The 22,933-nt window shown below is 49.0% G+C and overlaps 1 protein-coding gene across 3 annotated transcripts in view; it reads left to right on the top strand.

Annotated features, from left to right (window-relative positions):
• Nucleotides 1-22,933, top strand: part of ASTN2 (astrotactin 2) — an 844,134-nt gene that overhangs the window by 586,453 nt on the left and 234,748 nt on the right. For all 3 annotated transcript variants that reach the window (XM_044389549.3, XM_026513856.4, XM_026513855.4), the window contains one exon: nt 22,795-22,919. In XM_044389549.3, coding sequence (XP_044245484.1) covers nt 22,795-22,919 — 125 coding nt within the window. The remainder of the gene's footprint in view (nt 1-22,794; nt 22,920-22,933) is intronic.

Raw genomic sequence — 22,933 nt, 5'->3', positions numbered from 1 at the left:
AGCATGGTCATGGCAGGCTTCTCGGAGGAGGTGACAGTAAAGCACAGATCTGAATAAAATTTAGAAGGCGTGAGTGAGTGGAGGGAAGTAGTGTAGCAGACAGAGGGAGTGATAGGTCTCCTGATAATTCACTCATTGCCTTAAGGACCCCGGAGAGGAGAGCCTGGTGGTTAGAAAGGGCACTAGTGGCCAGTGAATGAATGAATGAATATGTTTACCTGGTACCCCTCAGAGGCCAAAGAGGGTGTGCAGACCAGGCTTTGAAAGAAATTGAGTGGGGAGTTTGCTGCTCTGGGGGGAGGTCACACCCACCCCTCACTCATTGGTTCATTCCTTCTCCCCCCCAACATTTGCTCACAAGTGATGCTGTGAAGGACCCTGGCCCCAGGCAGCGAAGGAGAGACTGGGGCAAAGAGTCAGGCGCAGGCCCCATGGTCTGTTGGGTCAGGGTTGGGCCAGAGGGAGAGAGATCCCAAAGCCTAGGGAAAGAGTGGTGAGGGCGGGAAAGTTCCAGAACCCGCACAACAATGAAGGCAATGAAACACTTGTAATGGTAGCGTTGCTCCTTAGGAGACGTGCCCACTGGCAAATCCCTCGGCCTCGTTGAGCCTCCGTGCTCTCATTTGCACATTGCACGCAGTGATAGTATCCTCCTGTCAGGCCCTGGTGAGACTTGAAGGGATAATGCATATATGCTCTGTACGTTATACCTGGACGGAGTCACTGCTCAGTAAATGAGCTACTATTACTCTATAGTGCTGCAAGTTTAGGGAATTGGTATTTTTCCCATGCACACTTCTCTTGCTACTTCAGTCATACATTTATCCAGCACACGGTAGCATCTATGACTGATGGTAGGAATACAGTGGTTCATTTATTCAGCAAGTATTTGCTTGAGTGTTCACAAGTCCAGTCACTGTACTAGGCACTAGGGATAGAAAGATGAGTAAGACAGACACTGGTCCTGCTCTTAGGAACATCTGCCCCAGTTTTCTGAGGCTTCCAGCTCTCCAGCCCCCAAGCTGTCCATTGATCCCAGAGAAAGCTCCAAGGCCACAGTTGCCAGTAGAACACCTGTATATGAAACAGAAAAAAGAGCCTTCTCAGGGGCAGACACACCCCTACGTGGACACTGAGTATGGCTTGCTGAGCGGGGCTGGATTTTACTCTCTATTTGCCCTCTTAGCAATGGCACCATCTGCCAAACCATATGCGGGAGCCCCGAGAGTCCCGCGAAGGGCAAGAGTCTTCTGTCGACATTGGTCAGATCACCCCTGGGTTCTGACTTACTCCTTAGTCTGAGTGTTCCCCAAAGGGGTGGGGCATGGGGCTCTGTCTCCCTTTCCCTCCCTCAGTGACCCCTGAGAGCTGGCACACGTCGGTCCTATGAGCCCTGGAACTCTGAGCATGGCACTGGCTCAGACACAGCAGCTCGGGTGGAGAGGGGGAGCCCTGAGTTACAGTCCAGGGTAAACCACAGACTGCTATTGTTTGGTCCAAGCCCTCGTCCTGCCAGCAGCAAGCTGCCCCATTTTAATATCACTTCCAACCCCAGCAGCAGCAGTTCCTGAGCTGGCCCCATTCCAGGCACCCTTCTCAAAGGTCCGTCTCTTGTTATGTCTTTTATTCCTCAAGGAACCTAATCAGGGGGGTGATTGTGTTGCCAGTTTACAGAGGAGGCAACTGAGGCACAGTGGGAGGACTGGACTGGGTTCCCATCCCTCGGGCTTCTTCCGGTGCTGACGTTCAGTGGCTCTTTGATTCTGCCATCCATTAATTCATTCAGCGACTTATTACCGACCACCCATCCTTATGTCAGGGACCCTGCTACCTACAGCATGTGTGTGATTTCACTTCATCCTAATAGAATTGTAGAATATGACTGTTATGATCCATTCTACAGACGAGGAAACAAAGGCTCAGAAGGGCACATTCATTCATTGGACCAATCAGCCTTGTTTCTTGGACACCTTCTCCCATGTTCTGGGGAGACAGATGTTCTGTGGAGTGACTGAGGATAGAACTGAAGGACAGTGGGTGACCAGAGAATGAACTCTATGTTCCACTCTATGTGCAAGGAGGCTGGCCTTTTTTGGAGCATGCTTGCCAACCATACACAGATGGGGCCTTGTGACATTGTGTCCCAGCCTCATTGCAACCACATAAAAACCCCCTCCTTGGCGGATCAAGTGGCCCTCTTTGTGCTCCAATTCTCAGACCCTCGACCACCCACACATCCCATCTCTGAGCCACGGGCATTCTCTGTGACCCTCATGCCCACCACACTCCCAGTGGGCTAGGAGCTTCCCATGGCTTCAGTAATTAAGTTCACACATGCCAAAAAGAGAAATAGCATCACAGATGCGGTCGCAAATTTTAGCTAATTAACCATATGGTCTGGATTGCTGACAGAGCGGGAAGGCACTCTGGGTAAGTGCTGGTTTCCTGGCTTCTTGGAGGGAGGGAGGACTATTAGGTGTGTCACCACATTCTCCCAACGCAAGGGCACAGAGGCTCAGGGCTTCCTACCACCTGCCTGGAGTCCTCCCAGCTGTCTCCTTACTAGGAGCTGCCCTGGGGAAGGAAGTCCCTGGAAGACGGAAGGAGAGAGTCTGGCCTTATGAGCAGGAAACACCGGCCCCAGTTCAGGAAGTGCTGTAGGGGGGAGCCTTGTGTTTTGGGGTTTAGAATTTGGAGAGACGGGTCTAGCAGGTGAGATGCAGTGTGGCATAGTGGTAACACTTTGGAAACCTGGACTTAATCCCAGAGTGGTCATTTATTAACTGTGTGACCTTGGACGAGTCACTTAGCCTCTCTGAGGGGAAGCCACTCAACTTCCCGTAAGTGCCAACAGCAGAACTGGGGTCATCAGTGACCATGCTTTTTTGATTCTAAGCATCTCACAGATAGTCAGGGACACCCGTGAATGAGAGAGGAGTCGCTGGTACAAACTCATGGGATTGGTACCAGAGCTCAGCCCCAAACCGTGACTTACAAAGTCCCTTATGAGCTCTGAGAAGAGGAAATCGGATAGAGTCCGAATTCATGGAGAGTCCAACACAGTCAATGATAGCAATTACTTACTGAGAACATTAAGAACCTACTTTATTCCAGAAAATTTTGACTATTGTCATTTACAATGTTCACAACACCCTTGGAGGGCTGATAGTTTGTTCCCCATTCACTGATTAAAACTGAGGTTTCAGTGGGTTAAGTAGTATGCCCAAGACCCGTAGGCTGACACTATGTGGAGCGGGGATTCAAACTCAACGCTTCCTAATGCCAAAGCTTGTGCTTCTCAGAGCTCCTGGAGATACTGGTTCTGTGGACATGCTGCATTTCCTTGGAGGAGGAACTGGGGAAGCAGCTCTCCGGCTCCTGCCTAAGAGCTGAGTGGCCTTGGAGAAAGAGGGGTCTGGGGATCAAGCCGAACCAAAAGTATTTATCTGAGAAAGTACATGTGTTAGTGTCACATGGCTGCTGTAACAAGTGACCACAAACTTTGTGGTTGAAACAACGTGCACCCTTCTGGAGTCCAGAAGTCCTACCTGAGTCTGATGGAACTAAAGTCAAGGTGTGAGGAGGAGTTCCTTCTAGAAGCTTCTGGGGGGAATCTGATGCTTTCTCTTCCATACGCTGGCATTCCTTGGCCTGTGGTCACATCACTGCAGTGTCTCCTCCCATCTTCACATAACCTTTTGTCCCTTCTGTAGGCACATCCCAGCTTCCTTCTTCTAGGGACATGTGTGTTGACAGTAGGGTCCACCCAGATCATCCAGGATAACCTCCTCACTTTAGGGTCCTTAATTGAATGTGGACGGGCAGACTAGACTAGGAGCTGTTGCTCTGAAAAGTCCCGTTTGGACCATGTGAGTGGTGTCTCCATGTGTCCAGAATTTCCCTTCTTAAAAGGACACCAGACAGATTGGATTAGGACCCACTCTGATGGCCCCATTTTAACTTAATCACTTCTTTCAATATCCTATCTCCAGGGGCACCTGGGTGGCACAGCGGTTAGGCGTCTGCCTTCGGCTCAGGGTGTGATCCCGGCGTTCTGGGATCGAGCCCCACATCAGGCTCCTCCGCTATGAGCCTGCTTCTTCCTCTCCCACTCCCCCTGCTTGTGTTGCCTCTCTCGCTGGCTGTCTCTCTCTCTGTCAAATAAATAAATAAAATCTTAAGAAAAAAAAAAAAAGATCCTATCTCCAAATGCAGACATGCTCTGAGGTGCTGGGAGATACTGTGAAGATTTTAATATATGAATTTTGTGTGGAGACACAGTTCTGTCCACAGCATAAGGTAACATTCACAGGTTCCAGGAATTAAGACCTGGGTATCTCTGGGGGCCATCGTTTTGCCTACAGTGGAGCCTTGAACAACATGGGTTGAACTGCATGGGTCCACTTATGTGAGGTTTTTTCTTTTTTTCTTTCCAATAAATACAGTACAGCACTGTAAATGTATTTTCTCTTCCTTATGATTTTCTTAAGAACATTGTCTTTCCTCTAGCTTACGTGATTGTAAGAATACGGTATATAGGACAGATAACATGCAAAATGTGTGTTGACTGACTATGTTACTGGTAAGCCAACAGTAGTCCGTATAGGCTATTGGTAAAGTTTTTGGGGAGTCAAAAGTTACACGCGGATTTTTGACCATGTGGGGGGTTGGCGCCTTTCCCCCCTGCCTTGTTCAAGGGTCAATTTACTTTTCCACTTAAATGGGGCAAAAGGAACCAAAGCCAGAGCTGGGGCCACTCGTTCTGGCGTTGAAAGTAAAAATCAGAAGCAGGGTCTGTGGGTATGGGGATGAACAGAAAGGTCAAGAACCAGGAAGTTCAGAAGCTGCCTGAGATTGGGTCAAAGCGTGGTTCTGAAAGAAGGCTGAGAGCGATGTATGGATGCCCAAGTTCTACCCTCATGTCCTATTTCTAGATCAGAAAAGGTGGGCCTGGTGACTCAGAAGAATAGCAGAGAGAGGAAAAGTGGCTTGTTTCTAATGCCAAGATTAATGGGCAGAAGTTAGACTAGGCAACTGTTCCTCCTGGGATGATAGGGTAGTAAGGATTCCAGAATTTATTAGGTGATTGAACTGAACTACTTCTCAATGCACTTCTCAGTCTCAGAGTCGATCCTCTAAACAGGAGTCAGCAAAATTTCCTCCAAAGGGCCAGATAGCAAATATCTTCAGCTTTGTGAGCCATACACACTCTACCACAGCTCCTCACCTGGGCCATTCGAATACGAAAGCAACCGTAGGCAGTCTATAAATAAGTGGATACAACTTTGTTCCAGTTAAACATTATCTACAAAAATAGGTGGAAGCTATTAGGCCAGTGAAAGTTAATGCCACAGCTATCTTGCCTAGGCATATTATTATTATTTTAATTAACAGAATTTTTTAGTGTGGTTTTATATTTGCAGACACATTAAGGAGAAAGTACAGAGCTCCCATTACACTCCATACCCCCTACTTACCATACAGTTCCTCCTATCATTAACATATTGCACTGGGGGGGTGTATTTGTTCCAGTTGGTGAACCAATATTGATACATAGTAAGCCACCGTTACAGTGTCATACAAAAGAGTTTCACGGTCCTAGAGACCCCCTGGTGCTGCCTACTCAGCCCTCCATCTCTCTTCCCAAACTCCTCCTGTCAGCCACTGATTTTTCCCTGCTTGCATAACTTTACCTTTTCCAGAATGCGATATAGTTGGAATCATACGGTATGCGGCCCTTTTAGACCTGCTCTTTACACAGAGCAATATGCATTTTAAGTTCTTCTCTATCTTTGTGTGGCTCCATAGTTCATTTATCATTGTTGCTACAAGCTATCACATTTATGGATGTGCTGTGGTTTGTTGATCCAATTTCTTATTGAAGGAGAACTTGGTTGCTCCCAAGTTCTGGCAAGTAGGGATCAGGTCGCCATAAGCATTCGTGTGCATGGTTTGGGTCGACCTGTTGGGTCGACCTGTTTTCCATTCACTTGGGTAAGCATCAAGGGGCACATTTGCTGAATTGTGTGGTAAGGGTATGTTTGGCTCGGTAAGAAACTGCCAGATTACCTGCCAAAGTGGCTGTACCATTCGGCATCCCCACCCGCAATGAACTCTTCTTTTTGGTCCACATCCTCACTGGCATTTGGTGTTGTTAGTGCTTTAGATTATAGCCTTTCCAACAGTTATGGAGTGGTATCTCATTGCTGTTTAATTTGCAATTACGGGATGACATGTGCTGTGCATGTATTCATAAGTTTCTTTGCTATCTCTATATCTTCTTTGGTGCTACGTCTGCTCAGCTCTATTGCCCCTTTTTAAATCTGGTTGTTTGTTTTCCTATTGTGGAATTTTAAGTGTTCTCTGTATAATTCGGATGCAAGTCTTTTATCAGATATGTGTTTTGCAAATAGTTTCTCCCAATCTGTGCCTTGTCTTTTCGTTTTCTTAACAGTGTCTTTCACAGAGCAGAAGTTTTTAAGTTTAATAAAGCCCAACATATCCTTTTTTGTACTTTAATGGATTGTGTTTTTTGGCGTTGTGTCTAAAAACGTATCCACAAACCCAGGATCACCAAGATTTTCTCTGATGTTGTCTTCTAGAAGTTTTATACTGTTGTGTTTAAGTTTGGTTCCATGATTCATTTGGGGTCAAGTTTTTTGTGAAAGGTGTAGATTCTGTGTCTAGATTTTTTTTTTTTTTTTCTGGCGTGTGGATGTCTGTTTGTTCCAGCACCGTGTTTTTTGTTTTTTGTTTTAAAGATTATCCTTTCTTCAGTGAATTGCTTCTGTTCCTTTAGCAAAGATTAGTTTAGACTAGATTTGTGCGGGTCTATTTTTGGTATCTCCATTCTGTTCCTTAATTTATTTATTTATGATTTCACCAGTACCATACTGTCTTGATTACTATCGCTTCATAATAAGTCTTAAAGTTGGATAATGCCAGTTCTCTAGCTTTGTTTTTCTCCTTCAATTTCATGTTGGCTGTTTTGGGTCTTTGGCCTTCCCATATAAACTTTAGAATTAGTTTGTCGATCTCTACAAAATAACTCAGTGAGCTTTTGATTGGGATTGCATTTAATCTGTCGATCAATTTGGCAAGAACTGACATTTTAACAACACGAGAATGAACGTAGACTATCTTTCCGTTTATTTAGATTTTTTATCACTTTATCAGTTTTGAAGCTTACTCATATAGATCTTGTATGTATTTTGTTAGATTTATACCTATTTCATTTTTGGGGGGATGCCACTGTAAATGGTATTGTGTTTTTAATTTCAAATCCAGTTGTTCACTGTTACCAGATAGGAGAGTATTTGACTTTCATACATTAACCCTGTATTCTGTAATTTTGCCATAATCACTTATTAGTTGCAGGAATTTTTTGTTGTCATTGTTATTGATTCTTTGGGATTTAATACTGTGTAATATTTTTTAAAGATTTATTTATTTATTTGAGAGAGAGCACAGACGCCAGTCGGGGAAGGCACAGAGGGAGAGAGAGAATCTCCAGCAGACTCCCTGCTGAGTCCAGAGCCTGATGTGGGGCTCAGTCTCACAACCCTGAGATCATGACCTGAACTGAAGTCAAGAGTTGGACGCTTAGCTGACTGAGCCACCCAGGCGCCCCCACTATATATTATTTTTTTAAAAACCACATCACATTCCTATTATCAATAATAATAATGGAATGCATAGTGTGACAGGTGCCATTCCGTAGTTGTCTCATTTAACTCCACGGCAGCTTAGAATCACCAGCACCGTTATTTAGTCCTACTACAGATGAGGAAACTGAGGCTTATCCAGTGACAGAGGCAAGTCTGTCCAAAAGGCAGAGACAAGACTTTGACCTGGCCCCTTCTTACTGGGAAATAGATAGAAACCAGCACACAGTTACATATACACCAGGCTGTTTAGATCCCTCGCCCCTTTTGATCCTCATAATTGAGTCTATAAAAGGAGATACTATTCTGAGCTTCATTTTACAAATGAGGTAACTGAGGGTCCTGAAATGAAGTAATTCGCTCAGGATCATGCACCTGGTAGAAGGTGAGTTTAATGCCCATTCTCAATGCGTGTGGGTAGGCTTAGTGTAGACCAGCCCGAGGCTCAGCATGGGCATGTCTTATGGTCATATGACAACTGAATCAGTAACTAGCAAGGCTAGGAGCTAGAGCTAGGGTCTTGGGAAAGGAATTGAATTATATTTTGGTACCACAGTTTGGAAAGACCCTCAATTGTGTTCATTATTTAGACTTTTGTTTTCCCAGGCCCTTTTTAAGTCTTGACATCCATTGGTTTTAAGGAACACTTAAACCCATTTCCAGGTGTCCTATAACAGTACCCACACTTCACTTCGGTGATGGTGTAAACTAGCTACTGTCCATACTAGCTGGGGTCTGTATTTGGCTGCACTGATGTCAGATGTATTGAAATTGAAAAAGAAGGGCTATGAGAGATGGTCAGGGCTCCTCATTAGCTCAGTGTTGCAGAAAGCACGTGCAAATATTGCTGCCTTTCTACTGCCTTTGGGTGTTTTCTTTCTCCATTGCTAATGACTAATAAAAAAAGAGAGAGAAAGAGGAGAGGGAGCAAACAAGAAAGCAGTTGCTATTAGATTTTCTTCTACTGCAGCAGGTTTCTCATTTTGCAAAGCTCATTAGAGGTGGCTATATGGAAAGACTTGCAAGGTGCCCCAGGGAGAAGGGGAAAGACAAAAGGGAAGAAGAAACTTTCAGAGATATGACCCCTGCCACAAATTCACACAGGAAACAGCTGTTCCTAGACCATGTGCTCTGATTCTAAAATGCACCTCATGGCTTGGTTTTAAATGTTAACAGGGAAGGAAGGAAGGAAGGAAGGAAGGAAGGAAGGAAGGAAGGAAGAGAGGGAGGGAGGAGAGAGGGAAGGAGAAAGGTAAGAAAAGAAAAGAAAAAAAAAAGCTTCTCTCTAACTACTACCAGGAATGAAGTTATAAATGCATTGATGCTGTGTGATTAGTTAAAATGTGGCTTTTATTTTTATTTCTTGCTTTAAGTTAGGGATTTTGAAATATCTTTTTAAATTTAATTTGGAGTCCAACCTAGTGGAGGTTCAATTTCACAAGCATTTTTGAGAGTCTTTTATGTACCTAATGTGCCATTGGAGACTGGAGAAGGAGGGAGAAGCACAGTTAGTCTCTGCTCCCAGTGGGGGGGGAATAGACACACCCACAACAATTTCAGTGTATACTGATAGGAGGAGAGGTGTTCAGTATATGGTGCTGGGGGCATTGCCTTTAGCATTAATAACTCTCCTAGATGTCAGGGATAGGGTATGAGGTAAGTAAAAAATCAAATCCACCAGCCAAAAAAGAAAAGAAAAGAAAAGAAAAGAAAAGAAAAGAAAAGAAAAGAATCCCAGGATAGAAAGAAAAGAACTCCAAATTAGTAGCCACCTGTCCTGGGTTCTCATTATAGTCCTATCATGTGACTTGGACAAGCTGTGTCTGCTGCCTGGAAAGAAGGAAAAGAAAAAAACTTGAGGTCCATCCCAGCTCTAAAATTTGCATCTCCCTTACTCCTAATCAAGACAGGCTTTTGAGAATGTTAAATAAAACTGTGCTGCACAGCGACAATAGCTACCATTTATCAAGAGCCTGTTATTGTTAGGCCTTCTTCTAAGCAGCCCAGAGTATGGGCTCCTTTTATCTTTACAAGCAGGGGAGTCTAGGATGATATTCCCATTTTCCCGATGAGCAAACAGAGGCCCAGGAAAGGTTCAGTGTTCTATCCAACCAGAGCCACGTAGGGGATGAGAGTTGGAACCATGATGGAAACTCAGGTGTGTCTGGCTGCAAGATTGCTTCAGAGGTGAGGAAAGAGACTCAGAGTGCCCACGGCAACAGGGCTCCCTCTCTCCAGAACTCCTTTTTATCCCTCTGTGCTAGAGCCATTTGGGGACACCTGTTTTCATCAAAGAAATAACCCCAGGGCTTAACAGACCCCCCGAGATGGGAAGAGACTTGTTGAAGACCATTCAGCAAATTAGCGGCACAGCCTCACAGAACTGGCTTCCTGTCCAGGGCAGGGCTGGGGTTACGTGAGGAATGGTGAGAACACAGATCAGGATTCAGGGAGAGTCCTGGTCGACCCTCGGGTTCATTCAGCAAGGGCTTCCGTGCACCTCTTCCGTGTCTTTTGTTAAGCTAGACCCTTGAGATAGACATGAATGGGGGTGTGGGGTTTGGGGTGCCCTGAGAACAGAGAAGGCCCTGAACACCAGAATCTAAGATTCTAATTGCAATTGAAATGGTTTTAAAGGTACAGGGATACTGGCTTCTGTCTTTGACTCTGATCACATAAGCAGCTAGCCCCTTCCGGAATGGTGGGGGGTAAACCTCAGCGTGCAGCTGGGGCTGTGGCTGCAGAGAGCCAGCCATCTAGGCTCAGATGCTCAGCCACCACCCCGGACCAAGGGATTCTTCACTCAGACCCTACAGATCTGGGTTCCGAGGCAGGCTTTAGGTCCAAATCTCTGTCTGGCGGATCTGCGGCAAGGCTCATTCTCCTCTTCAGATCTCGTTATAGCATCTGAAAAGCAGAGATTGGGCCTAGTGATGTCGAACTCTCGCCACCCCAGTGTATTGGGGCCTTTGATTCCTCCCCTTAAGAATCGGAGGGAGATGGGGCGCCTGGGTGGCACAGCGGTTAAGCGTCTGCCTTCGGCTCAGGGCGTGATCCCGGCGTTCTGAGATCGAGCCCCACATCAGGCTCTTCCGCTATGAGCCTGCTTCTTCCTCTCCCACTCCCCCTGCTTGTGTTCCCTCTCTCGCTGGCTGTCTCTATCTCTGTCGAATAAATAAATAAAATCTTTAAAAAAAAAAAAAAAGAATCGGAGGGAGAAGTTCGGGAAGCAGCTCCAGAGGCCCCAGTGACAGCAATCCGGCCTGCTCCCGGCATTAGGACACAATGAGGAGTCCCCGTGCTGACACACCAGGCAAGGAGATGGAGGGCGAAGGGGATGAAAAGAAGATAATGTTTCTCTAGCCTGCAATTTCTTTCAATTTCAGGGATTGCAATTACCAGGGCAGGAGTTAGTAGCAGCCATGCCTGGAATGCTCAAGTGAGTTTGGTGCCACTGGTGGAAATGGTTTTGCATTTAGAGACGGCAGGCCTGTGCGATGTATAAGCCAGGCTGCACGTTGTGTATGTGTGTGTGCGTGCACGCGCACGTGCCTGTGTGTTCATGTGCACCTGCAGATGCATGGGGGGGGGCAGGAGGAAGTGTGTACTTTGTTCGAGAGGGGGGTGGTGGAGTGGTGTTGATGCCCCTCATTGCGTGTTAGCCTCGGAAAGTGACCTCACCCCACTGAGATCCAGTTCGCTCACCTCCGTCATCGAGATCATAATGATGACTTTGCAAGATGTTAGAAATGTCTCAGTCTGTGAGGGCTGCTCTAACAAGAGACCATCGACTGCATGGCTTAAACCACAAATGTTTTATTTCTCCAAGCTCTGGAGGCTGGGAAGCCCAAGTTCCAGGCACTGGCAGATTGAGTGTCTGCCAAGGGTCTGTTTCCTGATTCATAGATGGCACCTTTCCTCACTTGGTGGAGGGGACAAGGAGCATTCTGGGGCCTCTTTCATAAGGGTGCTCATCCCATTCACCAAGGGCCCACCCTTATGACCCAGTCACCTCCCAACGGCCCCACCTCCAGATACCATCACACTGGGCATTAGGTTTCAACATACGGATTTGGGGGGTGGGACACAGACATTCAGTCTATAGCAGAAAAAAAGCGAGAAACAAATCCTGCTGAGCACCTAACACATGGCACGCATTCAATAAAGAGCAGTTACTGTTATTAATGTGGGCATCCATCTGGCACATTCAGCCAGCACTGGTATTTTCAGTGAATCAACTCTCACTTTTCAGCATTGCATTGAGGGGCAAAATTAAACATTACTAGCATCTTTTTGCATAGTCTTTAAGAACATGGAATTTAATTGTTCAAAGTCCAGCTTACTAGTTTCATGCACTTATTAATCTCCTTATTCTTCTGCTCCCTTATTTTAAAAAAAAGCAAAATCATTAGAACAAGAGTACTTAGCTCCCAGGGTTGCTGTGTGAAATGAGATGTGTGTAAAGCCCTTAGACTGATAACCTAGTACGTTGTAAATAATCAGTAGGTATTAGATTAAAAATGATGGCTTGTTATTGTGATACTAGATAATGAGGGAAGAAAAGGTGGGTGGATAGGGAGGGAGACCTGAATAAGGCTATGGCTCAGGCCCCAAAGAAAGGAGATTGCAGGACCACAGCTGGATGGGTTATCTCTCCTACATATCTGTTCAGCTAGGAGGCATTCATTCATTCATTCATTCACTCATTGAATAAGTGCTTACTGAGCCCCTAGTGTGTGTTTCAGCCACTGTGTCAAGGCCGGACGCACAGTAGCAAGTAAGAAGGACATGGTCCTTGCCTTCAAGTGTCCTTGGTCCAGCAAGGGAGACAGTGAGTGACCAGGACCAACAGTCCAGTGTGAAAATGCCAGAATAAGGGAGGGATGGGTACGGTGGAAACCCAGAGAAGGGACATCAAACCCCCAAATGAAGGGAGAGGCATCAGCAAAGCTGTCCTTGGTGGAAAACAATGGAGGGTGGTAGGCAGGATAATGTCTCCCAGATGTCCATGTTTTAATCCCCGGACCCTGTGAATAAATTACCTTACGTGGCAAAGGGGATTAAGGGTGTAGGTAGAAATAAAGTTGCTGATCTTGAGATATAGAGATTATCACCTGGATTATCTAGGGGGACCTAATGTCATTGTAAGGATCCTTAAAGTAGAAGAGGGAGGTAAGCGAGGAGGCCAGAGGGATGTGAGTGCGGAAGGACTTGCCTTGCCTTGGCTAGCTTTGATGGTGGCGGAAGGGGGCCTGGAGCCAAAGTGTGGGCATTCTCAAAGGCTGGAAAAGCAAGGGAGTGGTTTCTCCTCTTCAGCCTCCAGGAAGCATGCAGCCCTGCTGACACCTGACTGTGTCCCAGAAACCCATGTCAGACATCCGACCTTCAGAAGTACAACGAGTGTAAGTTGGTGTAAGCCACGAAACTGGTGGTGATTTGTAATAACAGCAACAGAACACAAACATCCAGAGCCAATGACACATCTGAGTTGGAACTGTCATTTTAGAAAATCATTCTGGCCACGGGATGGTACATGGATTGGAGGGACAAGGCGGAGTGTGGAGCGTGTAGTTAGGAGACTGTTGCACAGACCCTGGAAGCAAGGTGTGTAGACGAGGAAGGCTCAGAGGGTAATCGGCCAGCTAGGTCCCTGCAGCTGAGAACTGCAGAGCTTGGAATGGGAAACAGGCATGCGGAGAACAACGATATCTTGCAGAGGCTGTGGTCAGGGCCCAAATCAAGTACCATGGAAGCAGGACTTCCCTTCCAAAGAAGGGGCTCAGAGATGCCTTCCAGAGAAGAGGACACCATGAAGTCTCTTTGTGAGGCCCTCAAGTGGGCTCAGAGGAGGTTACGTAGAAGAATCAAATGCAGCTCTGGCTTTGCAGGAGCCCAGGGGTCAGACAGGTTAGGGAGTCAGGCAGGTTAATGTGGCCTTTCTTACGGGCCCTCCAGAACATGCAAGCTGGAAGCAGCTCTGGGCTAGAAATCAAGAATATGGATGTGTAGCCTGTTCTGGTCTTGCAAACCTGGGAGCCTTTCCAGAAGTCACTTCTCTGCCCTCTGCCTTTGTAATGGCCCCATATGCATGGGCCACTGCAGAGCCAGCGAAGTAACTTTGCACCCATGATCCGTGAAAGAGCCGGGAGGGTAGGGGTCATGAACTGCGTCTTGCCAAGGAGGAGGGGCGGCCCTGGAGCCTCCCTCTGGAGGTGGTCGAGCTTGCACGAAATGCTGGGGATTTTGTGGAGATCTGGCAGTCTTCCTGTGAGTCTCACACGTAGCAGCTGAGCTGAGAAGGGCTGCCAGCTGGCAGGCGCAGGAAGAAGGCAACAACGTCCTGCTGGGCCCAGACACAGTGGTCTGCTCTGCGGCCATGGCGGGGGGAAAACAGGGGTGTCCGGAGAGCTCTGGGGTTTAACTGTAGGGGGAGGTGGGCCCCAGAGTCGGCCCTGCCAGCATAGCTTGTGACTGCCTCCACTCCCACCGCACGCAATGGGTGATGGGGAGCAGGGTACAGCAGGGCCTTCTCGCTGGTCTCTCTCAAATTTGTGTCTCTTCTCGATATTCCGTCACACCGCTCCTCTACCATGCTGGTCTGGGTTGCTGCAAAACCTCATAACTGGCCTTCCTCCCTCAAGCCTCGTTCCTTCTTCAGCTCACCCTCCACACTGTGTCCAGGCTCTAAAGCTCTGGTCAGATCGTATTGCTCTCCTGCTGAAACTCCTGCCATGGGGTCTCCTTGACCTCAGAAGAAAGTCTGTGTTCCTTAGTATCCCTTTGAAGACTGCTGAGATTGGATCTCTCTCCCCGCCCCTGGCCAGCCCGTCTTTGCTTTTTACTCAATGCTTTTACCTCTTGAATCTTAGCTTCTTTCAGTTTCCAGAATGTGCCGTTTGAGTGTTCCATCTTCTCTATCTCTCTCTCTCTCTCTCTCGCTCTCTCTCACACACACACCCCACTTTGGACTTCTGCACTTGCTGTTCTTTCTTCCTGGGCCCCACTCCCCCCTTCTTTTCTTGCTCTTTCCCTGGATAACCCCGCCCAGTCAGTCAAGGCTCACCTCCTCCAGGCAGCTTTCCTACCCTGCCCCATCTGTGTTAAGTGCCCCTTGGTCTCTGCACCTCCCCTATGAAACTTAAACTTTTTTTCCCCAGTCTTAAACTTTATCAATCGAACCTATAACCATCTCTTTAAACAGTTAAAGATTCAAAAATTTCCCCCCACTACAACTTAGTTATGCAAAACACTGTAGTCTTCTGAATTTTCTACCGCTGATATAATCTTTTCCTCAAGTTTCCATTTCACTGATAGCAAAAAAGTATTTCAAATTGCCAATTAAGGATACAGAACATCCTCTTTAGAGAAACTATTTAGTCTGTTCAAAGTTGAACTCCTCACCAGCCAACCCTCTGTCTCTTCCTCACCGAGCAGGCTCCCCCACCTCCACTCGACCTCAGGGCTCAGGTGCTCCAGATGGTACAAACATAGCCTGCTGGGTCCTTGCTCTGGTCACTGTATGATTTCTTACTTGAGTTGGCTCTGAGCCCCCTTGCGCTGGCAATCCGTTAGGATATGCATGGTCTTGGGTAGTCTTTTGAGAAGGGATATGTCCCAGAATCCATTGCCAAAGTCCAAATTCACAAGGTCCCCACACTCTGAAGCCCCCTTGTTCTAATCTTAGGTAGCCTTCCCCATCCCTGTTTCTGGGGGGCGGGGGGTTATGGCAAGGAGTCTTGTCAGCTTTCTTCTCTCTACCCTGTGGGTGCAGAAATTGGAGGCTGACTTGTGCCAACCTCTTACTCACCTACTGCTTCCCTCTCACAGGATCTCCCATTGGCTTGTTGGATAAAGGGGCTCCCCACCACCCCACACTCATCCCTGATCTGGGGCAGCAGCCCCCCGTGGTCCTGCTCATGTGCTCTGGGACTTTTCCCAAACCCTCGTTAGTATCTTAAGCATTTTAGATGCTGCCCTCGAGGCTGGGGTAGATGTGGAGGGGGTGCTGACTTCTAAGAGTCCAGAAAGAGGTTGTTTACCCTTGAGTCTGAGCTCCTGGCCCCCTAGCCTTCTCTCCTCAGCCATCCCTCCCAGCACTGGTGGCAGAAAGAAGGATTTTCTCCTTCCTTTTCCTGTCTGGTGGGAACTCCCCTGAGGTCATAACCTGCACCATCTGTGCATTAAAATAAGACACTGTGATCTGAGTCAGCCAGGCCTGGCTTTGATATATAAGGGGACCTTCGCTTCCGGCACAGGCTGGCTTTCAAAAATCTTATCTAGCTGAAGACACTACAAAGTCAGCTTTGAGATGCAAAGCCGGGCAGTGACCCCCTTTCTTCTCTAGACGGTATCTGTCCTTCTACCTAAGGTATGAATGCTTTTGATTTAGTGGGTGGGGTGCCATAGACAAATAGGATTTATGGGGAATGAAAAATGCTTCATTTTAACCTTTTCAAAACCATTATTCACCATGCTCACATTTGCACACACATAGAAGCATTAGTACACGTGTATCTCCTTCTAGGCTGTGGGGAGCTTGAGGACAGGGAATGTCTATTTTGCCATTGTATCCCCAAGGCCTGGTACATAGTAATAAAGATTTACTGGATATTCAAATGAATGAATGAATGAATGAATGAATGAGTGAAAGGCTGAATGCAAAAATGACTAAGTCTAGCGCTTGAGCAGAGAACGTAAACAAAGACCCATAATTAAGAAGCAGATGACAGGGGAACAAAGTTTCTAACTGCTCCCGGAGAAGAGCAGGGCTTGCGGGTAACTGTGGACAGATATTGGCATCGGTTTAAACACCAGTCTCTGTGACTCCAGCACCTACAGAATGGCCACAGGATTGAGCCCAACACCTCTCAATCTGGGGTTCAGAGAAACCCAGATATTTTGTACCAGCTGTTCACCCCTCCCAGTCCCAGGGGTGGGGAGTGGCTTCCCCAGACCCCGCAGTGAGACAGTGACAGAGCCCAGATGAGACTAGGTGTCCCAGCTCATTGATCGCAGAGGAAACCACATCTCAGTCAAAGATGCTGCTCTCACTTGGTGGAAAGGCTCAGTTTAGTTGTAGGTGAGAGATGGGCACAGTTTAAACCGGGGGAGATGTCCTTATTGGTGCTGGGGGCTTATGGCTACCCTTAGAGGAGGCTTTGGGCAGCCTAGGGAGAGCCAGGGACAGTAGACCGCTCCCTACACACTCAACAGCTTGCAGCCCACAGCTCCTAGCCTTCCTTCCCCTAAGAAAGGCTGCAGACAGTGCTGGCTGGCTCTGGGATGATTTACTTCCCTGAAATACCTCAATTTAAATGCTAATTTCCCCAGAACTGAGGGGTGATGGGCTCTTGCATGCTGGTGGCTGTGTATTAATGTATCCAAAACACTCACACATATTCTTAAATTGGGGCAGGAGGGAGGGAAGACCTGAGGAGGAGGAGGGGGAGGGTGGAGGAGGGGGTGGCGGAGGGTGGCGGAGGGGGCCAGCTTCCGCCGCTTGTCATTCTTGTCAGTGTGACTGAGAGCGCGAAACTAGACAAGACACATCCTCCGTGGAAATGCTCTGTGGGTTTGAGTCCCTTGGAGGTTGGGTGCAGGTGGCATGGTGGGTGAGGAAGCCTGCCTCTCACCTCTGCCCACAACTGAACAGATGCTTAGGGGGCTTCTACTATGAGCAGGCGCTGTCTTGGGTTCTCTGAGGCTCGCGAAGGCATTCAGGATCTAGTGTGGGATTCGGGAAATGGGACCATCACCGAAGCGAACTTCGCATGAATCCTGCTCCCAACTCCTTGAAGTCCCAAACTCATTACTCCCATTTTGCAGGTGAGGTCACTAAGGTTCCTAAAATGGGAGCGGCCTCCCCAGAGTCAGACAGCATTTGGGTCCATGTCTGAAGGTCTTCTGAGCCCTTGCCTTTTCCACCGCCAGACCCCAAGGCCACTTCTCGGATCTAATCACCGACAAGATGCATGAGGGAAAAGCGATAGGGAGGTTTTATTCCAACTGGGGAAAATTGAGACGATGATATGAAAGACGAGGTGTTTTTTTGACTGGGCCTCTTGCTTCCTGCAGGCGTTCCTCACCCCCACCGGATCCCCTGCTAATCGCCCCAGTGCGTGTGCACACTTGTACACGGTGTTCACCAAGAGGGGGAGGTCTGACCAACCAGTCCCTTTTCCCTTCTGGTCCCCACCACCTCAGGGGGGCTGGGGCCCCTGGCTCCTAGCTGAGCTCCGTAGGAGCCAGGGTGCCTGTGCACTTAGGAAGAGGAAGAAAGTCGGGTTTAAGCTCTGGGTGAAGGAGCTGAAATCTTAAATCCAAATTCCCAATGCCCCTTCGATCCAGTGTCCATTGAGCACTCATTCTGTGTGCAGTTCGCACCGTGCTAGGCCCTGGGGAGGCAGCAGTAAAAGAGACAGGCATAGTCTTGGTCCCCATGGAGCTCACAGTTCAGTGGGCAAGGTGGGTATCATACGTGTCCCCATGAGCACATCTACAGTTAGGAGCTGGGAAGCTTTTTGTGGAAGAAAGGAGCCAGATGCTATAGGAGAGCGTAACAAGAGAACCAGTCCCGGGCAGATTTCTCAAAGGCAGGGAAGTAACGTGTGGTCTGAGTGATCAGCAGGCAATGGCCAGGTGCAGGGTGCAGGGGTGAGGGCTTTCCAGAGAGAGGGCAAATCCTCAGTGGGCCCTTTGTAGGAAGCGAGTATGCCCTACAAGGGGAACTTAAGGGCAATCAGTGTAGCTGGAGAACCAGGGGACAGGGCTCAGAACCTGAGGCAGGAGGAGTAGGCAGGGGCTAGATCTCCAAGGCCTTGCAGACCTTGCTACGTTGCTGGGTTCTCCCCTGGTCCTCATGAATGGAGGCACCTCCCTGTCCACTGCTGTGCCCCTAGTGTGCAAGCAACCCCTGCGACATGGGAGATCCGAATCGGTGTCCGTGGAACGAATGAGCCCTCGTACTCCCAGAGTCCTCCCAACTCCCCGGAGCCCAGGAGCTGCTATTTTAAAAATGTGATGAATCTTTTCATAGAATATCAACTGAGCTTGAACCCGTTTTCATGGATACTTTGGGGGAGATGTCTGTCTACAGAAACAGGGGCCCTGTCACTGAAACACGGCACGCACTTATGTACACGCACAGACCCACCGTGGGCACGAGAGCGCCCTCACTCCCGCAGAGTGAACAGCAGAACTGCCTCGTCTCAGGTGATGGGGGTGATCGGGGGCGCGGACCTGAGGTTGATCCCTTGGACAGGTGCTTACTGAGTGCCGGGCACTAAGCTAGGAGCCGCATTGGCTGTGAGTGGTCTTGGCCACTGTCACTTCCTAACTGCGGACCTCAGCGGGACAAGCTCCTTAACCCCTCTGAGTGCACTTTTCTTTATTTACAAAATAGGAACAATGATGGTAGGTGTCTCCCAGAGTTCCCATGCAGTTAAAATCACACACACACACACACACACACACACACGCACACACACACATCCTATCTAGGATATAGCTGATGATGAACAAGATGATTGATAAATAAATATTCCTCATTCTTCTTCCTGTCTTCCTAGTATTAGGATTAGTTGCCTTACAGTTTTTCTCCACACACGTACACACAAGCTCTGAGAATCTGAAATCGCTTTCTGCCAACGGTATTTAGCCAGCGCCCCACCAGCGTCCTGCGTCCCTTTCCCAGGTGGGTGGATTCTGAGCCTGCTGTCTGGGTTCTGTCTGAGGTTCTGGGCCGGGTGGAACTTTCCCGACTGCTGCTGTTCCCCTCCGTGTTTTTACCTCCCCAGAGAGACGGTCGATGCGAAGGCCCTGGGCGCCCTCTGCTGGCAGCAGCCGAGCAGGACTCGTGACCATCCCCAGGTGGCCGCCAAGGGACCTGGTCCTAAGGGAATGTCCTTGGTCTTTGCTCCTGCTGTCTTGCCATCCCCTGCTTCGCCCCTGCCTCCCTTTCTCCCAGCCTTCACACTGGCTCATGAACTCTCACCTGTGCATCTCTCCCCTCCTTCTCAAGTATTTCCTCAGGATCCTGCCTGCTTCTGAAAGCTTGGGGGGAAAAGCCTTCTTCCAAGAAGACGGGCATCATGAGCCAGGCCCTTGGCCATCCCGAGGTTGCCCACTGAGCTCCTCCCACTGAGCCCTCCCATGGTCCCTTTGGGGTCAGATTTACCCACCAAGTGAAGCCTGGCTTAACCAGAAGGCAAAGGGATGCGGGGGCGGGGGCTGAAGAGGGGGGCTCTGTCTTTAAAAACAGTGCCAGAGAAGGTGTGGAATGGAGACCCTGGATGGTAAAGTGAAAAAACATAAGCTTACTTTCAGATCCCTCTTCCCAAATGCCCTCTGTGCCAATCCAGGAAGGCTCTGCATGCCCTAGAGCCTCCAGTTCCCCACTGGCTGTGCCCAGCTCCTCGTGATTGAGGAGCTACATCGAGAAGAGAGCACCTGGCATGGTCAGGTCGGAATGAGCAGCAAGCTCCTTCTCTCAGCTGCACTCTGTCTGTCTGACTGTCTGTCACCCACGGGTGCTCCTGTTCTTTCGGCTTTGACAGCGCCCTGCCCCTGAGCCGTGGTGAGGAATAGACGCTTTGGGGCCAGACCAGCCGGGATCTCCAGCCGCACCGTGCTCCATCTGTTCAACCTCTAACCTGAGGGCTGTAACAGCACCTGCTTCACAGGGCTGGGAGGGGACGAATGCACAGTGCCTGGAACGGTGCCTGCTGCACAGTAGGTGCTCACGAAAAGGCTATTCTTATCATCATAACAGTGATGCTATTTCATCAAGGCAGACTGAACAGCTTTTGTAATCCTCGTCTTACCGATGAGAAAATTGAGTTTCGAGTGGTCCCCTCCAGGTTCTGCAGCTGGGGTGTGGTGTGGGCACAACTGGGGCCCAGTCTTCAGAGGCACTGGCATCTTCTCATGCCCACCCTTATCTGCCCATGAAACGATTCATGGGTCTCAGGGGGAAGGGTCCCAGAAGCATCCAGCCCACCCAGTACTCCTGATAGCTGGGTCCCACTGATGTTCTGCGTGGCTAATTTGTTGTTTCCCCCAGTAGGCTGAGAAGATCTGGAGGACCAGGGGAGAATCCAGTCTCTCTGAATCCCTAGATCCAGCTCAGGGCTCCACACAGCGTGTGTTCAGCTGACGAGGGCAGGGCCGTACCTTTGTGGGAAGATCTGTATCCCCACCGGCCAACCTCACAAGGGAGACAGGAGGAAACGTCGTCCCTCAAACCCTGGCGAATGTTACATGCTCCTTTAGGGGCACTCCCATTGCCCCAGAAGGCTCTCTCTTTCTGTTCACATTGCTGTTCCACACAGCCAGGCTTGCAAACAGATCGTACACTGACCACAGACACTTAGGAGAAGCCATGATCACAGGCACACACACAAAGGCATAAGCATGTACAGCTCCCCAGACAGACAGGGGTACACCCACAAAGGCACACGAAGTAGCATGCCTCAGTGTCCCAGTGGGGACCCAGAAACTCACAGTCATGCACACGCATGCCCAGAAGACACTCCCAGGCCCAGCTGCCTACCTTACCAAGTGTGCAGTCAGCAGACCTGGGTGCACATCCCAGCACTCACCACCTCTTAACACTGTACCACCTCTGACCTCTGAACCCTGTGTTTTATCGTCTGCAAAAAGAATATAATCATAGCTATCTTGCTGTGAAGATTAAATGATAAAATGTATGCATAGTGCTTAGCCAGACCCTAGCAAATGATAAGGATCTGAAACTTTGTAAGAGATGATGGTGATAAAGGACATGGGGATAATGTCTCTTCCTCTGGACTCTGAGGTGCTTAGGGGTCAAGACGTGGGGAGCTGTTCACTAAATGAATGAATCGATGGGGTGCTTCATGGGTGCCTAGGGTGAGGTGCGCGCCTGGGGACACAGAGTACAGACAGGAAGTGACCCAGGCCCCCGTGGTGTTTGTGCGGCTGCTTCTGAACTGCCTGAGATCCAGCCTCCAAAGACATTGCTTTGGCATTCACTGTTTTTGTTTTCCTCTTTCTGATTTTCGTTTCAAGGCTGCCCATTCCAGGGGGCACGATGAAGTGATAGATACCCTCCTCCCTTTGTTCTTCTCCTCCCCGTCCTCCTCCTCTCCAGATTGTAATTAGGGTCTCAAATTCTGAGGGTCTCTGGATAAGAAAGGACCTCAAAAGTCAGATGTTAATACAGAAATGACTCCGATACCATCCGTACCAAGTAGCTGTCCAGTTCCCTGCTTGCATACTCTCAGGAATGGGAAGCTCACCACCTATCCTGGCAGGCTGTTCTGTTTGGAGGCAGGTCTGTTGCGTAAAAGATTGAAGCCTGCCTCTGTGTGGTGCACTGTTCCTACCCCGCCTGCCCTAAAGACTACCTTTGTTCAGGGTTCAGTCCCCTGAGGTCACCCCGAGGACTGTCTTGGAAACAAAGTTTCCTGGGATGGCCCTACAAGGAAGGAAGAGAGGCCCCTGAAGAGATTAGGGCAAGAGAAAGAGCACTAGACTGGGAGTAGGGGTGGGGGGGAATCCGGGAGCAAGTCGCTCCCCTTCTCTAGGCCTCAGTTTCCCCATCTGTAAAAGGGGGAGTCTGACCCAAAAGTTCCGTTAGGACCTTTCCACGTGAACACCCACCCGTTCTTTCAGGCCTTCCTGCCCATTTCTCTCCAAGTACTCCATGCTCTTCTCCGTTCCCTCACATTCTGGCTCACCGTTGTCATTGCTTATGCGAGGGGCTGTTTAGCAGCCAAATATACAGTCTGTAGTGCATCCGACTGTGTCTTCAGCAATTGGCAGCTTTATCCCATTAAGTGTTTACAGCTACCCTGAGATCTCACTTTATAGCAAAGGAGACTGAGGTTCTGAGTGGAGCAGGGCTTCCTCCAGACCGCACAGCTCGTACTCAGCGGGCCAGGACTCGAGCCCTAGCCTGCCAGATCCTAGAGCCCGTCGTTAGCACCCTGTTCTCTGAGCTGGGATTCGGGGAGCCGGAGTCAGGGCAGCAAAGACGCGCACCCGCTGGGGAATCTCTCTGTTCTGACGACCAACTCCCCGCCCCCCCTGCCCTGCAGCCCCCGGCAGCCTCCACACTCTCATTCGGCAGTCTTTCTGCTCCTCTCCACAGGGAGAACAACTTCATCAAGGACTTCCCTCAGCTGGCCGATGGGCTGTTGGTGATCCCGCTGCCGGTGGAGGAGCAGTGCCGGGGGGTCCTCTCCGAGCCCCTCCCGGACCTCCAGCTGCTCACTGGTAAGACGCACATG

The sequence above is a fragment of the Ursus arctos genome, unplaced genomic scaffold (genome assembly GCF_023065955.2).
Source record: "Ursus arctos isolate Adak ecotype North America unplaced genomic scaffold, UrsArc2.0 scaffold_18, whole genome shotgun sequence".
NCBI lineage: Eukaryota > Metazoa > Chordata > Mammalia > Carnivora > Ursidae > Ursus > Ursus arctos.
Note: the sequence above shows the minus strand (reverse complement) of the source record. Positions and strands in the feature narration are given on the sequence as shown.